At 35.8% G+C, this 15933-nt stretch overlaps 2 protein-coding genes, 1 long non-coding RNA gene and 1 other non-coding gene across 10 annotated transcripts; 2 read left to right on the top strand and 2 right to left on the bottom strand.

Annotated features, from left to right (window-relative positions):
* Positions 1–365: 365 nt before the first annotated feature.
* On the top strand, positions 366–473 carry LOC112804585 (small nucleolar RNA R71). Its single transcript, XR_003203195.1, has one exon. It is a non-coding gene; the product is annotated as a small nucleolar RNA R71 (small nucleolar RNA).
* Positions 474–710: 237 nt separating this feature from the next.
* On the bottom strand, positions 711–9256 carry LOC112801575 (uncharacterized). 7 transcript variants are annotated; one of them, XM_072237243.1, is made up of 12 exons: positions 8096–9256; positions 7894–7991; positions 5317–5767; positions 3841–5230; positions 3605–3747; positions 3331–3485; positions 3085–3214; positions 2787–2986; positions 2563–2659; positions 2354–2500; positions 2044–2248; positions 711–1362 (listed from the first exon to the last, which is right to left on the bottom strand). In XM_072237243.1, exons 5-11 carry the CDS (start codon positions 3623–3625, stop codon positions 2078–2080), a joined length of 921 nt encoding a protein of 306 aa, XP_072093344.1. In that variant the 5' UTR covers positions 3626–3747; positions 3841–5230; positions 5317–5767; positions 7894–7991; positions 8096–9256; the 3' UTR covers positions 711–1362; positions 2044–2077. The 7 variants fall into 7 exon arrangements, with proteins under 7 accessions (XP_072093344.1, XP_072093339.1, XP_072093343.1 ...); XM_072237238.1 differs by lacking the exon at positions 5317–5767 and having other exon boundaries at positions 3602–3747; positions 3841–3925; positions 5127–5230; XM_072237242.1 differs by lacking the exon at positions 5317–5767 and having other exon boundaries at positions 3841–3925; positions 5127–5230.
* Positions 3666–4946, bottom strand: LOC140173200 (replication protein A 70 kDa DNA-binding subunit A-like). Its single transcript, XM_072195958.1, has 6 exons — positions 4797–4946; positions 4481–4685; positions 4236–4332; positions 4016–4143; positions 3841–3925; positions 3666–3747 (listed from the first exon to the last, which is right to left on the bottom strand). The coding sequence occupies exons 1-6, from the start codon at positions 4944–4946 to the stop codon at positions 3666–3668; spliced, it is 747 nt and encodes a 248-aa protein (XP_072052059.1).
* Positions 8481–12540, top strand: LOC140184700 (uncharacterized). Its single transcript, XR_011882111.1, has 4 exons — positions 8481–9272; positions 11044–11666; positions 11774–11842; positions 12227–12540. It is a non-coding gene; the product is annotated as an uncharacterized lncRNA (long non-coding RNA).
* Positions 12541–15933: the final 3393 nt, after the last annotated feature.

Here is a 15933-nt window from a genome sequence, read left to right as displayed (position 1 = left end):
TGCAAGGTTTTCAGGATCATAAGCTTCTTCTTCAGAAGATGCTTCTTTAGTACTGTTGGATGCATTTTGCAATCCATTCAGACTCTGAGAGATCATATTGACTTGTTAGGTCAATATTTTGTTCTGAGCTAGTATGGCATTCAGAGCATCAATTTCAAGAACTCCCCTCTTTTGAGGCGTTCCATTACTCACAGGATTCCTATCAGAGGTATACATGAACTGGTTATTTGCAACCATTTCAATAAGTTCCTGAGCTTCTGCAGGCGTTTTCTTTAGGTGAATGGATCCACCTGTAGAGTGGTCTAGTGACATCTTGGAAATTCAGACAGACCATCATATAATATATCTAATGTGGTCCATTCTGAAAGCATGTCAGAAGGACACTTTTTGGTCAGTTGCTTGTATCTTTCCCAAGCTTCATAGAGGGATTCACCATCGTTTTGTCTGAAGGTCTGAACATCCACTCTAAGCTTGCTCAACTTCTGAGGAGGAAAGAACTTGGCCAAGAAGGCCGTGACCGCGCACCACTTATACCATGAAGACTCCAATCTTTTGGAATGGAGGCCAAGAGATACACGCTCAATCTTAAGTAAAACGGAAGTGGTTGTCAGTCACGCGTTCATAGGTGAGAATGATGATGAGTGTCACAGATCATCACATTCATCAGGTTGAGGTGTGAGTGGATATCTTAGAATAATAATAAGCATGAATTGAATAGAAGAACAATAGTAATTGCATTAATACTCGAGGAACAGCAGAGCTCCACACCTTAATCTATGGTGTGTAGAAACTCCACCATTGAAAATACATAAGTGATGAAGGTAGGCATGGCCGCGAGGCCAGCCCCCAAAATGTGATCAAGAGATCAAAAGATGATCAAAAGATTCTCGGATGAAAATACAATAGTAAAAGATCCTATTTATAATGAAACTAGCTACTAGGGTTTACAGAAATAGGTAAATGATGCAGAAATCCACTTCCGGACCCACTTGGTGTGTGCTTGGGCTGAGCATTGAGCTTTACACGTGTAGAGGTCTTCCTTGGAGTTAAACGCCAGGTTTTGTGCCAGTTTGGGCGTTTAACTCCAGCTTTTATGCCAGTTCTGGCGTTTTGACTTCGAAGGGGCGTTTGAATGCCAGTTTGCATCGTCAAAACCCAAGCAAAGTATGGATTATTATATATTTCTGGAAAGCCCTAGATGTCTACTTTCCAACTCAATTGAGAGCGTGCCATTTGGAGTTTTGTAGCTCTAGAAAATCCACTTCGAGTGCAGGGAGGTCAGAATCCAACAACATCAGCAGTCCTTTGTCAGCCTCTGAATTAGATTTTTGCTCAGGTCCCTCAATTTCAGCTAGAAAATACCTGAAATCATAGAAAAACACAAAAAGTCATAGTAAAGTCTAGAAATATGAATTTTGCATAAAAACTAATAAAAACATCCCAAAAAGTAGCTAGATCCTACTAAAAACTATCTAAAAACAATGCCAAAAAGCGTATAAATTATCCATTCATCATTAAGTTTATCAAAGCTAAACACACCAAGAAAGAACTTACATAACCATACAAAGCTTTGATAAGGGAGAAAGGAAAAAATAAAGTATTCTAATCAATACCAATAACTAATTGACATGAAAAGATAAAGTTGTACAACAATAAACAAATAAAAAATAAAAATTGCTGCATTTCATGAAAATATTGATAGTGATATGAACAATTATATATGGCTATCTCTCCTATGATAAGGATGATTCCAACATCTGACTACATATCCTAGTATGTAACCTAAACAGGCTAGAACATTGAAAATGTGTCCAATCCCTAGCAAAGTCACTATTACAAAAGAAGGGGTTGAGAATAGACATACTTGACACATAACTCGACCCAACACAAAAGGAAATCCCCTATATCTGACAATTCTATTTGTTGGACACAATCCAAAAAAGTCAAACCAAAATAGCATCCAACCAGCCTGATTACATTTGGATCTATTTGGAATCACAAGCCTTCTTAAACACTTATAAATATATTATATAAAATACTTACACCTACACATAGCAGCTCAATTCCACACCTTCAATCACACCCTATTAACCTTGGCAACCTTGGACCCACGCCCATCTGCAACAGTAGCCGCCTCTTCAAATTGGGGATTCAAATTCCTCTTGCCCTTGGAGGTGACAACATCATTTTCATGAGTAAGCTTTTCTTCATATTGGCAACGTGCATGGAGAACGTGGGACAGCACCTCCTATGACAAACAAAATAACAAAACCTATGAAACTCACTCAAGGTTGTAAAATCCATTTAGAAATAGCACACATAGGAAGCAGAAAAAAATTTTATATAACAGAACCTGAGTTTCCTTTTCTGGTGAGCTAAGCAATATATCCAGTTCAACGGAAAGATCATCACTAACAGTATCATTGCTGGGTGTTTTCTCATCTTTCCCATCTTCACCATTGACTAAGGCAGCAAACTCAGTCCCTCTAGAAACAACAGACTGTTTTTCAGCCAGAAAATCTATAAGAACTGGTGATTTAAATAAAATCCCACAACACTCACCAGCAACTTTTTCACTTTTGATACAAGTCTTTGATGACTCCTCCTTAATACCAATATCCCCTTTTCCACACGAAACAGATTTGTATAAATCAGGATCCTATTCACATGGCATAAGAGTTTAAAGATACATTACACCATAAGAAAAATTTACCACAGCAGAATAAAAAAAGAAGGAACAAAACATGAATTTACACAATCTAAGGATAATTATATGTATATGTAACCGTTTTGGAGTAGACTCGTCATCAGCATCATAATTGGGAAGTTCAAACATGGCAATAATGGTGGGATCATCACATATTCTCCTAACTCGGAAAGTGCCATAAAATGTATCATGTGGGACACCTTTGGTATCAACCTTCAGCAGTAACTTCTTTCCAATGAGCCCTTGGAATATCGGAGGATAAGTATCCCCACATACAAGCTATTTTGAAAGAATAGACCATAAGGAATACAGAGTTTAAATAACACATATCACATCCCATAAAGTGAACAACACACAAAAGAAAACTAAGAACATACACTTGCATCTCTTTGAACCTCAGTAAACAAGTCAGCACATGATTTCTTAAGCAAATAAGATGCCTCACGATCAAAGAGGAGGAAAATACCCTCCCCACTATGATCATCAACTGTTATTTTAAGTTTAAATCTACAGAGAGGAAAAAAATGAACACAATGATTCAGAAAAAATAATACCAAGAAATATTATTTTTACAAACAATCCATAAGACAAAATGAAAATACATTTTGAACAAAATTTCTGACCTTGGAGTGACATTAGTTATATGCTTCAAACAGAAATCATAGTAATATGCACCATTTTGAGGATAGATACCCTTTTGACACACACAAGCAGAATACCACCAACCTCCATCTTCAACAATACATTGGATTGTACCAAAAATGATAAAAGAACCCTCCTATCCAAATGGCATTTTAGAATTTGTTAATAATATGAATGAAAAAACAGATCTGGAAATTTTTGTTTGCTTTTCTTTTTCAGTTCATTTGTGTATAAAATAAACATAGACACAACTACCTCAAAGGAAGATAACCTCATTGTTGAAGCTCTTCAATAGTGCATTTTCTAGTTAAACGCATTAAATCATCTTCCAAGGAGACAATTTACCCTCATTTGCAATAAACAGTGGCTGGGTACCATTGACACCTTGCTCAACCATACTAAAAAAAATTATCCAAATACTTGTACTTGTTACCTCAGATTAGTTGTAAATAAACAATATAATAAAAATCAACAAAATAAACCATGCTAACCTCTGCATGAACTCAACAACTTCGGAGAGATCAGGATTAAATAATATTTGAGTGGCATACATGACATTTTGAAGGCCTACTTGACCTACACAGCAACACAGAAAGAGTGTAGCAAAAGTTTGCTGGAGACAACAACTAGAGCAGCAATGAGATGTATAGAAAACAAACAATATACCCCTAAAGAACTTGACTTTTGCAAGTTGAATGACTACAACAGGCTGCTCCACATAGCCAGAGGCAAGGAAATGATTTACTTGATTAACATAGTCCCCAAATAATGCACATCGCACCGTAAGAATGAAACTCAAAACATGACAAAGAATGAAACAGAAAATAAGGAGAAAAATTGATTTAAACATAAAGAGAAACCAGCAGGAATGACTCAATCAATATACTCTTTTGAAGTTAATTCCAGCACAATCATTTTCACAAATTTTTCCTCTTTTGCATATTCTTTCTCTTCTTCGACTGAAGTTAAAAGACCAATGACATCTATTCCAAATAAACACAACCTATTAAATATTCAAAGCATTTGTTAAAAAACTTCAATAACAGCAGACAAAGAAGATAGACACACCAACTAAAAAATCATAATCTTAGGTCATGTTCAGGAGCTCAGAAAAAAGAAATATGTTGAAACAAGTCTTAGGGATAACATCTTCATCAATAGCTACAACAGTAGTTTGGTGAAGGAAAACCAATCTGAATTCATGAGAAGTTGCTCTATAACTACCATGATTTGACACAACAGTAAAGTATGCCATTCTATAAACTTGACCCTCAACTATATGATCCCTAAACCTATTAAGGAGTGGTTTCTTAACCGTAGCTTGAATTTTTCCACACTAGAAATCCAACAAAAGAACAAAATCAGATTAGTGAAACACATAATTTAAAGTTGAAAATTTAAAAAACAAGTAACATCATATTTAAAAGAGAAGCTAATAGGGGCTAACATGCTCATCAAGGAGAATCATCTCCATTGAGTTAGAAACCTCATGGTTACCAAAAGAGGGTACAACCCAAAGCCTTAGAACCCTAACTTTCAGCCTCCAAGCCTCTCTAGGAGGATGCATCTTAGAAATCATATCAAATAGATGAGGCATTGCAGTAAAAAGAAAGGAGATAAATAGAGTTGATGAAATAGATCAAAATGTAAACAGAAAAATTCTAAAATTCTGAAATAGATAGAGCTTAGGAGGAAATAGAACAGAGCAGAATGTTTATGCATTGAATGTGGTCCACCAACAATCCTTTTATAGAAAAAAACCAACACACAAGCTCACCTTTTTGAATTCAAATTGAGGATGAAAATGGAGGAAAAATAAAATCTGAGTCCATATGCATCTCCATTCAATGGCATAGAGACAACTAATCATAGGAGCAAAACCTGAACCAACACAAAAAAAGGAAAAATAAGTGAAACTTTCAAGAAATCAAGAAATAGGGACCAAAAAACGAGATATCACACCATACCTACTACAGTGCACCTACATGTCATTACACCATAGGGAAGGCAATCATCAACTACCCCAAACAATGATTTTACTCATGAAAATGAGAGTTGGTAAATGTCTTAGGTAGGGATACATTGGAAACAGCAAATCAATGGAAAAATAAAGTATAGATAAACATCAATAAAAATCTGTCAATCACATCAACATTCAAGAAGTGGGTGAGATTGAAACCTTATACCTTGATATTGATTCCCAAATTTCCAATGAAGAATATATAGCACGACCTTATAATGTGTGCAGAAGACATTTTCATGGGAAGACCAGCTGCTGGATAGATTTTTCTTTGGATAAAGAGATGTGATAGTTAGATAAACAATACCATGAAGCCATTTTAGTCGCAAAAGGCCATTCTTTTCTCAATGAGCCTCTTAAGTTCAGGGCAAAGAGTATGTCCATCCAACAGCTGATATCTAAAATAATTTTTTCACAAACACCAAAAAAATATAATGCAATTCAGTTGAACTTAAAAAATAAATAAATGACCAGCAGGCTATACATCAATTTCTGTCAAGACCTGAACAGGACAGAATGAAATTGGGAATGCAAAACTTGAATGGGAGTGGCAAAAGCATATTCCTTTATCAAAGAAGCACAAGAATTCATGACAATCAACTCTACTTCTATGCAACAGGTGAAATATACAGCACTCTTTGCATAACCAATAAAGAATTCAAATGCAAGTGACTTGACTAACAAAAGGTTTCTTCAAAATGCAAATAAATCACCGCTATCAATCAATTGGTATCAATCACATCACCACTCATCAAATACACTACCTAGAAGAGAATTTCCTAGTAACACAAATAATGGAGCGATGCCATTTGATTGTGAGAAAGCCACTTCCTTCTTATCAATCATATCACCACTGACCAAATATATAGAAACCCCATACCTTGATAGGGATACACATATTTTCAGTGAAGAATGTATGGCAGAACATCATTTTTTGTGCAGAACAGATATTCAAGGGAAGATAACCTAATCAACGTATAGGTATTTGGAGGAGGGAATTCCTAGTTAGCCAAAAAGTTCTTTTATACAAACAATAAAAAAATGGAATGAAATTGACCTAAAATCAATTCAAAATATATAAAGAAACAACTAGCAAGCTATACATTAATTCTTGTCAATCACATCACTACCAATAGAATAGATTAGATACAAAACCCATTCCCTCATCATGATTCACACAGCCCACATGCAACCACCAATTCACTTGATCTAAACTTAATAGATTTGTTGAAAAATAGATTCATCAATTTTCAATAGGATTTAATGGGTCTACTTTGGATATAATTAAATAAAGCACACAAATGCATGACAATTAGCTCTACTTGTATGAAAGAGGTGAAATATACAACACTTTTTTGCATAACAAATAAAGAATTGAAATGCAAGTGACTTGACTAACAAAAGGTTTCATCAATATAATTATTTAAGTTCTTCATAAAATTTTACATCAAACATAAATAAGAGAATTTTGATTCTGAATGCAGCAAAAACTTATAAATTGCTACATTCAGTGCAAACAATTCAAACGGATTAGTAAATGCGTATGGAAATTGGAATACAAAAGTTGAATAGGAGAGAATCAAATTGGGAATCCAAAACTTGAATAGAAGAAGCTAGGTCGATAAATTTTACTTCTGAATGGAGATTAAAATTAGAAATTGCTAGATTCAGCCCAAACAATACATAAACATTACTAAAGCAGAATGGAAATTAGAATGCAAAACTTGAATAGGAGAGAATGAAATTGGGAATGCAAAACTTGAATAGGAGAAACTGGGTCTATAAATTGACTTTGCTAAAAAAACTCTGTCAATCACATCATCATGGAAAAAGTGGATTAGGTAGAAACCACATACCTAGACAATCATTCAAAAAATCAAATCCATGATCCATAAATATAAAACAAGGTAAGTAAAAAGACAATCTTTATAATGATTATAAAATCTCAAATTTTGATGAAATAGACAAACCACATGCAACAAATAATTCAAGAGATAGGAAAAGGAGAATTGATAATCACATGAAATTCTAAATAAGGAAATGAAGAAGATGAAATAGATTCATAGACCATACTCAACGTTAACAACAACTGGGAAAGAATGTAACTAACAACATGAACCCACACACAAACCAAGTCACATACACAATTTCCAAATTACAATTTTCACAAACCCTACACAATAAGATCTGGAATAACAGTGGAACAGATACCAAAAATGACCCGAATTTGCAAAATTAGGAATTTCACAAACCCTACACAATAAAATCTCACCTAACCAACGAACAGATACCAAACATGATCACAATTTGCACAATTAGAAATTTCAGAAACCCTAAACAATAGAATCTCAATTAACCATGGAACAGATACAAAAAATGATCACAATTTACATAATTAGGAATTCCTTAAACCCTAGACAATTGAATCTGGGTTAACCCTACAACAGTAACCAAGATTGATCAGAAGAATGTACACAACGAAGGAAAAGAAATAGGATGAAGAGGAAAATAGGGATTAACAAACCTGATTGATTGATCGGAGATCTTCGATTTGAGCCTCCACTGGAAAATGGCTAAGCTGGATGAACGGCGACGAACCAAACTCCCAGCAAAATAGGGCTCCTAAACAGAATTTCGTAGGGCACAGTAAGGAGAAGAAAGCAAAGCTCCTAGGGTTCCAAGTAATCATTACTTGTTCAAAGAAATCTATGGAGAAGGCAGGTTACGTGAAAGACTCGCTGAAAGGGAAGGTAGGTTGCGTGAGCGAGGAGATGAAACAGATGACTGATGGTAATTTGACAGAGGAGCACATGCACCCCCTGAAGACGAAAAGCCACGCTGGAGGAGATGCCACCATGGAGGAGAGGCGCCACCTAGGACTGGAACCAACGTGAAATACAGAGAGGTGGCCATGTCGGAGATGAAACCACGACTATCTATTGTTTGATAGATATCTATTCATAATTATCCATATTCCTTTATAAAATCCCTAATTTCTAATCCTAATTCCGAAATTAAGTCAGAAACCCTAATTCCCAAATTAATTGAGAAACCCTAACCCTAACCTCTGTCACCATACTCAGCCACACCCCACCCTCTTTCATCCCTTTCAATGTAACAAACTTCAGAAATGGAAAATTAGAGAGAGGAGAGTGATGCAGAGAGGGAGAGCTCGAGTAAGAGGACACCGCTACTGTCTGCTGTCACTGCCGCTATCTTGGAACATGCCTTTGACGCTGATGCAGAGAGGAGGACGATGTACTACCGCTGCTGTCAAGTAGACCTGTTCGAGAGGAGAGGGCGCCGCGAGCCAGCGATAACGCGAGGAAGAAGTGGAGTCGTTGCACTCTGCCGCTGCCAGCTCTGTTGCGTCCGTCGCCATCGAGGGTCCCATTCCTGTCAGATCCGTCGCCGTCCAACCATTGCTGCGAGCTCGCTGCCATCGAGAAGAGAGTGAAGCCGTCGAGTTCATGGGAAAGAGGGAAGACATCGTCACTGTGCGAAGCCATCGCTGCCGTTGTCGCACTCTGCTGCTGCCGCATCTGACCAAGCCACCGCTGAATGAGGATGGCTTGCCAGTTCTGCCTCTGCTTCTAGTTTCTGGAATCTGAAAAGATGCCACTGCCGCTATTGGAACTGTTGGTTTTGTTGCTCTGGCCTTGCTCTAGATCTATTATGAGCCATTACCATCGCCGTTAGGCTGACACTGAGGCCTTCCACTGCCACCAGAGCTTCCTAGAACCACCACTGTGGCTGCTAAGGGAACAGAATGGGTTGGTTGATGCCGTTACTGCTATAAACACCGGTGGATGTTGATGCTATTATTGCTGATGCAAGTTGAAAATAAAAAAAAAAAACAGAAGGGGTTCATCGCGTTTAATTTTCGCAAGTTGCGACATTGAGGTAGGAGATTTTATTTAAAATAAACCGTTTTTAATTTATGAATGCCAATGAATTTTAATGAATAATTGCAAATAATTTATAAATATTGTGTGATTAGTTGATTGAAATAAACTTAGTTTGAGGTTGTGAAATTTGGATTAAGTTTGGTATCAAGATGATGTTCTAGTGTTTCAATTAGTTTATTGAGTTTAGGTTATGGCTATGAATGTTACTGGGTTTTGTTGTTGCGAGTGATTAATGGATAAGATTAATTTTGGTTAGCGGCTGTGACTGATTTTGGTTTTCTGATTTTGATGGAATTGTTGAAAATTCTAATTTTATTATGCTGAATTGGTTGAGTTGTGGCTGTATTTTGATTATTGAGAATAAGTGCTTGTTGATTTTAGTTATCTGATAAATTAGAATAGCTATGAAATTGACTTGTGACTGGTTGAAATTGGCTTTGGTGATTATTGAAGGATTGGAATTTAAGGGATTAAATTGTCTTGAGAACCTGATTTTCTGAAATAGAATAGCAACTTTAAGATTATATAAATAGTTCTATAATGGCTGGACTAATTTCCTGTGTCATGATTTATTGATTCTGATTATGGCTATGGACTGTAACTACTTTTGTGGTTGTTATGATAATGATCAGTGGTTTGATTATTTTACATAATCTGATTAGTTGGACTAGCTATAAATACATCATGTTTCATGCTTTGGTTATAGTAACGTATGAATTGAGGATTGCTTGGTGAATGTTTGTTGGGATTCTGATTTTGCTTGTTAGCAGTACATTGGACGTTGAATTGATTTTTGATAAGCTGGGTTTGAACTTGTGAATTGTAAAGAGATCATAAATCGATTGTTAAATTAATTCTTTAAAATCTAAATTGTAAACTAATGCAGTTATTTTAAAAGAATAGAGATAATTTGTAATAATTGGAACATATATGAAGCTGAATTTTTGGGTGTTAATGTGTTTGAATATTTGGAAACGAGGAATTGTTAGTCTTTTGATTAATATAATTCATGAATTGATGTGTTTGAAGTTGGATTGATGGATTACGTGGGAACTACGAATTATGGATTTTGTGATTGATTGAGAACCCTTTTATCTGATACTTGCTAAGAAAAGGTAGATGAATTGTTGAGAAAGAGAGAACCCGTAAGGGTAGCTAAGTCCGAGTTTTAGGGGAGGTAATGCCAAAATTTTATAAAATCTGAGGCTTATTTGAAAAGTTATTTTAGAAGATTTGAATTCGGAAAGTTATATTATTTGAGTTTTATTTAAAAAGAATTATACTATTTTGAATTTAAATGGGAAAGAGAGATGATTTTTGAATCTTTGGGAAGTTAGTAAGGAAAAATAGACAAAAGTACACCCGGATTTTCACACGGAGTACAGATGTACTCCTCAATTTTTTAATGAGTCATTTGTACACATGAATATAAAACTCCATTGTCAATTCTACCCTTCCGTGACATGAGTAAATTTTCAGGCGATAGTGGAGGCGAGGTGGCACGGTATTGTATGATGTGGCCAATTTGAGGTGACACTGTGGAAAATAAAAATATTCATTATGAAATTTGTTGAAATAAATATAAGAAAAGGGAATAATGAAATCACGGTTCATCCTCTTCATTCTCTAATTTCTTCGAACCATATGAACCCTAAGACATGGTGGAAAAAAAATTATTCCTTCAACCTCTTCATTTTCCTTTATACATCTTCATCCTTTCTGTTGTAACAATGGTTTGTAAACTCTAATGTATGAAAATGTCACAGTCTCAACGAAGGAAGAATATACCTCGTGCTTGTGCCAGTGGTTGCGGTGGCTCGTCTTTGAAAATGCTAAACTTGATGCTTCTTCCTATTTGAATATTGTACTTCCTCACGGAGCTCTTAAACTCATCCATGGTAGCAAACTCCATCCCAAGCTCCAGATGAACTTGGCCAAATGGTGCTATTGGATTTTCCTGAGGCCACACACCTTATTCACTATCATAATCATCCTCACAATCGGATGACATTGGACTGTGTAAATCTTTAGATTCATACCGATAGTAGTCAGGGTCGGAGTCACTATCATTATCTGAATTAGAGGAATCAGGCTCCACATGAGGAACAAATATCTTTGATGCCTCATTCCTTCCTCTTTGAACAAACCTTTGACCAGTCGGTGCTGGCCTCTTATATAATACTCTTCTATTCTTCTGACTGTTCTTAGATTGTTAGGTGGGCACATCATTCTGACCTTCTTGCTGTGAATTATTAGGAGGTGGGACTTCTGCTTCACTTTGCTGCTGGGTCGTGTTTCGGTTGATGTTTGGGATTTCGGAATGTGACATTGGTTGGGTTGTAGGAGAAGGATTGGGAGATGCTGGGTTCTGAGTTTCATTGCAACTTTGGTTGATTTCGTTTTCTTTATTGGCCTTCTTAACATACAACTTTTTCGGGGTAGGCTTTTTGTGGATTGCCATCTTACTTCTTCTTTTTGGGGTTTCTTGTGGTGTAGATTGTTCAACGGTATCTGTAATTGGGCATGGCTCATCATCTACAATGTCTACCACTTCAACTTCCTCAGGTAAATCAACAATATGATCCTAATAAACATGGCATATTCTTCCATTCTGAATACCAAATTCATACATTCGGACTACATCACTGTCACGCCTAATTAAATGCAAATCATTCGATACCTCATTCTCAGCCCAGTAAAAATCTTTGAATAAGACATACCCCAAATCCTTAAATAACCCCACCATAAAAAATGTATTCAGAGTTTCCACATTCACCCTAGGAATTACAGCAACCTCCCCTCCAATATATTTTAGAACCCCATTTATATTTCTCTCAAATCTTCCCTTGATGATACACAAAGGTTATATGATTTGCCATCTGTTTATCAAAAATTCCTCTATCAAACTATAGAATAGCTAAATTGATGCATTTTCATATCATAACACAGATACATGTGAAAGACAGAAGCATTACCTTTTGATCACGTCTGATTCTGAACTCTCCTCCTTCGCACAAGCTTGCGTTTGGACTTCCACGCTTCTTGCCTTACCGCTTTTGCCTTCAGAATGTAATGCAAATAACAAACTGCAATGAACGAACTACGAAGTGCTCAGAAATTTACTATGCTTACTCTCTGCTAGGGCATGTTTTCATTCAACACTGAAATATGAAAACGAAGATAATGAAGAGACTTGTAAAACTTTTTCTTTTTTAAAAAAAAAAATTCAACATATTTCATAATGAATATTTCTATTTTCCACAGTGTCACCTCAAATTGGCCACATCATACAATACTGTGCCACCTGGCTTCCACCACCGCTAGAAAATTTACTCAGGTCACGGAAGGGTAAAATTGACAACGGAATTTTATATTCATGTGTGCAAATGACTCATTAAAAAATTGAAGAGTACATCTGTACTCCGTGTGAAAATTCAGGTGTACTTTTGTCTATTTTTCCAGTTAGTAAACTTGAGAATGAGTTTTATTTGATTATTTCTAATGAGAGGTTATATTTTGAAAAGTATTTAATGAATTTAAAATAAATGACACTACAAGAAAAAAGTCCTATGGCCACGCTTTTTTCTTGCCACTCTTTAAAAGCGTGGCCAAAAGTGGTCAATAGCCACGCTTTTATGAGGGTGGCGATTGATTAGAGATTTGGCCACATTTTTCTTGCTATGGTTAAAAAGTGTGGCGAAAAGGGTCTATGGCCACGCTTTTATAAGGGTGGCAATTGATTTGAGATTTGGTCAGGCTTTTTTTTGCCACGCTTCAAAAGTGTAGCCGTAGACAAAAACAGAGACACTTTTAAAGCGCGGCAAATTTTTTTTTATCTTGGTACATTTTTAAAGCGTCCCCATTTCCAATAAAACTCTATTAGCACCCCTAAAAAAGCGTGGCGAAAAGGTTTCTTAAAAAAAAGAAACTACTAAGTCCCAAATGCGCTACTAATTCATCACTCATTAGACTTAGCTTCTTCTCTTCTCCCCTGTAAGGCTGTAACACTATTACGCCAATGCTCTGAAAACCCTAACACTCAGATAGAGCTCATCGGCGTCACTTGAACTCTCTCGTCTGCCGGCGCTCCCTCCGTCGTCTCCCCTAACCCGTCTTTGCAGGCGTTCACACTCCCTTGGTGCTCATTACTCATCGTGTCGGTCAGCCAACGGAGGCCGCCTTTCCTTCCTCCGTGCCGCCAGTCTCTGCCCTCCTTCCTCTATCATCTCTTCTCATCTACTCTACCGCCTTCTCAGCCAACGAAAATGGTGGAAGTTTTGGTTCGGTGAACGAGGACCTTCTTCAGAACATTCTGGCGAGGCTCCCAGCTTGTTGGTTTGCTTCTGCTGCTTGTGTCAGCAAATCATGGAGCTTTCTATCAGCAATTAAATCATTACTCGTCTAAAGCTCTCTTCTGCCCTTTTTATCAATCCTTTTTCGTAAGTTTCACCTATTTCCTCCAAATCAAAACATTTCTTAAAAGCTAGGATTAATTGAAAATGGAAATGGAGCTTCGTGATTCTATCAGCTTGTTTTTAGAGTAAAATTTTCAAATTTGTACTCAAAACGATACATGTTATGTTCTGATAAACTTGATTAGTTCTGATTCCGAGTCAGATTGTGTTCAACTTTTTAGGTTACACTGAAACACTTGACCAGAAATCTGATATTATGGTCCCTGAAAATGATCATGGCCTCTATACAATTGATATTCTAGATCCATCCTTGGTAATTTATTCAATTGTTAATTGATTAAACAAATAATCAACAGTTCAACATAACCTGTTTTATTTTTTGTTATTTTTAGGAATTTTAATTAAGTGATTTGATTTGATTTTCCGCTATTATGTGAAATGTTGTTGTAGTTTACAAAATGTATACATTTGACTGAGGTGTATCATTTCCATGATATGATTGACATGCTTGTTGGGTGTGGCTACAAGAAAGGAACCACATTGCTTGGTTATGGTTATGACTTCAGGCAAAGCAATAGGTAAATTGCTCGGCCCCTTCAGCATAATATCAAGTTTAATCAGTGATTTATTTATTTGTTTAGTGGTTTTCCAAGGGTATTCCACCTTTCAATTATCAAGGAAGGAAACTAATCCCCTTCGGCATAACTATGTGCCTTATTTTTGCTGGTGTTGGCAAAATTGACAAGCTGATGGATGGCCTTAAAACCAAGTTGGAAACTGCTTACAAAGCCACTGGTGGAAGGAAAGTTAACTTGTTACTTTTCTTTGTTGATGTTATTTCTGGCTTGAATGTAGCTCTAATTAATTTTTATGAATCTATTTGTTTAATTGCGTGGTTTCTCAGTTCTAGGAGTATTAATGCATTCCGTTAGTGCTCACTATTGGCTAAAACAATGCTGCAAGTGTAATATGAACTTGTATTGCCTATGATGAATGTGTTTTCTTTCTTTCCTTTTAACCAATAATCATTGATCACATACACACTACTTTTGCCGTATGTTGCCACGAGACTATGAGAGCATAGGTTTTGTCTTCTCATAAATTTGGAAAGAAATGACTATAAGCTTTCTCGACTCCTTGTGTGCCTTTCTCTTGATTTAAGTTTATTATGCTGAGTTTTGGTTGTTTAAATAATATTGTTGAAGTAAAATAGACCTAGAAGAAAGTCGCATTGAATAATCATGGTTGGGCATTTCATAAATTACATTTGAACCTTGAGAAGGTGTAAATAAGATGTTGAGTTGAATGCACAATTTATACCTAACATGCATTATTTAGGATATAATTTTTTCCATGATTAATTATAACATGTGATTAACTACGATTTCTATACTTTATAATATTTATGCACCCTTTTTGGCTCTAAACTTATTATTCTTGCCGCCTAATGAATCTTATTTTGGTTTATAGAAGTAATGTTTGACATTTAATGCTTCATATATAGACAAAATGGGTTTTGATGAAAAAGAGAAAGAAAATTCAATTCATTTAAGGGATATATATGGTTTGGTTAGGTTTTGTGTACTAAATTATAGGTACAAGGGGGAAGGTCTTGGTTCTCTGGATCTGAAAGGTGATAGAAAAGAGCAAATAATATAAGCTCCTGATATGTATATTGGTTTTAGTTGATTGCCCTGTTATGAAATTAGTGTAGCGAGTGGTATGTGACTTGAGGGAATAGAGGTCGTTTAAATATGTATTGCATTTGGAGGCAGGTTGAGAAAAAACAAAGGACATGGCATTTTCAGTGGCAGTTTTCATTCTTCCTGCAGGCACTCTTTTCATTCTCTCAGGCCTTATTGTTAACACAATGCATGTAATTAATTAAGATCCAATCTGCAAATTGCATTGCTATATATCCTTTCGCTTTTTTGGTTTATGTTTTATTAGTTCATTTGATATATCGTAGTAAATATCCATTTTTTTTAACTGAGATAGATTTCATTTCAATCCAATATGAAATGCCAATAGGCATTGAGGCAGAGAATATAAAATGCCAATAGTAATTGGATATTATTGTATCTATTATGTTTTATTATCATTTATTATAGCAATTTGATATATCATTGAATTAATATATTTAGAGTGACAGATAATTAAAAGAGAATGGAAAAAGTAATTAATATATAGTTATTAATTGTTTTAATTTGTGTGGAGTTTACTTGACAACAACTTCTTCAA

The sequence above is a fragment of the Arachis hypogaea genome, chromosome 5 (genome assembly GCF_003086295.3).
Source record: "Arachis hypogaea cultivar Tifrunner chromosome 5, arahy.Tifrunner.gnm2.J5K5, whole genome shotgun sequence".
Lineage (NCBI taxonomy): Eukaryota > Viridiplantae > Streptophyta > Magnoliopsida > Fabales > Fabaceae > Arachis > Arachis hypogaea.
Note: the sequence above shows the minus strand (reverse complement) of the source record. Positions and strands in the feature narration are given on the sequence as shown.

Bases quoted from the DNA above. Each gene is read 5' to 3' on its own strand.
- LOC112801575 (XM_072237238.1), bottom strand. From the start codon at position 3,625: ATGAGGTTATCTTCCTTTGAGGTA. The intron at 2,501-2,562 runs GTGAGTGTTGTG...GCTGAAAAACAG, and splicing joins CAAAAGTGAAAAAGTTGCTG to TCTGTTGTTTCTAGAGGGAC. The intron at 2,249-2,353 runs GTTCTGTTATAT...TGTTTGTCATAG, and splicing joins CACCAGAAAAGGAAACTCAG to GAGGTGCTGTCCCACGTTCT.
- LOC140173200 (XM_072195958.1), bottom strand. From the start codon at position 4,946: ATGCCTCATCTATTTGATATGATTTCTAAGATGCATCCTCCTAGAGAG. The intron at 4,333-4,480 runs GTTTCAACATAT...TATTTGGAATAG, and splicing joins AGATGTTATCCCTAAGACTT to ATGTCATTGGTCTTTTAACT. The intron at 3,926-4,015 runs GTATATTGTTTG...GTTGCTGTGTAG, and splicing joins AAAAGTCAAGTTCTTTAGGG to GTCAAGTAGGCCTTCAAAAT.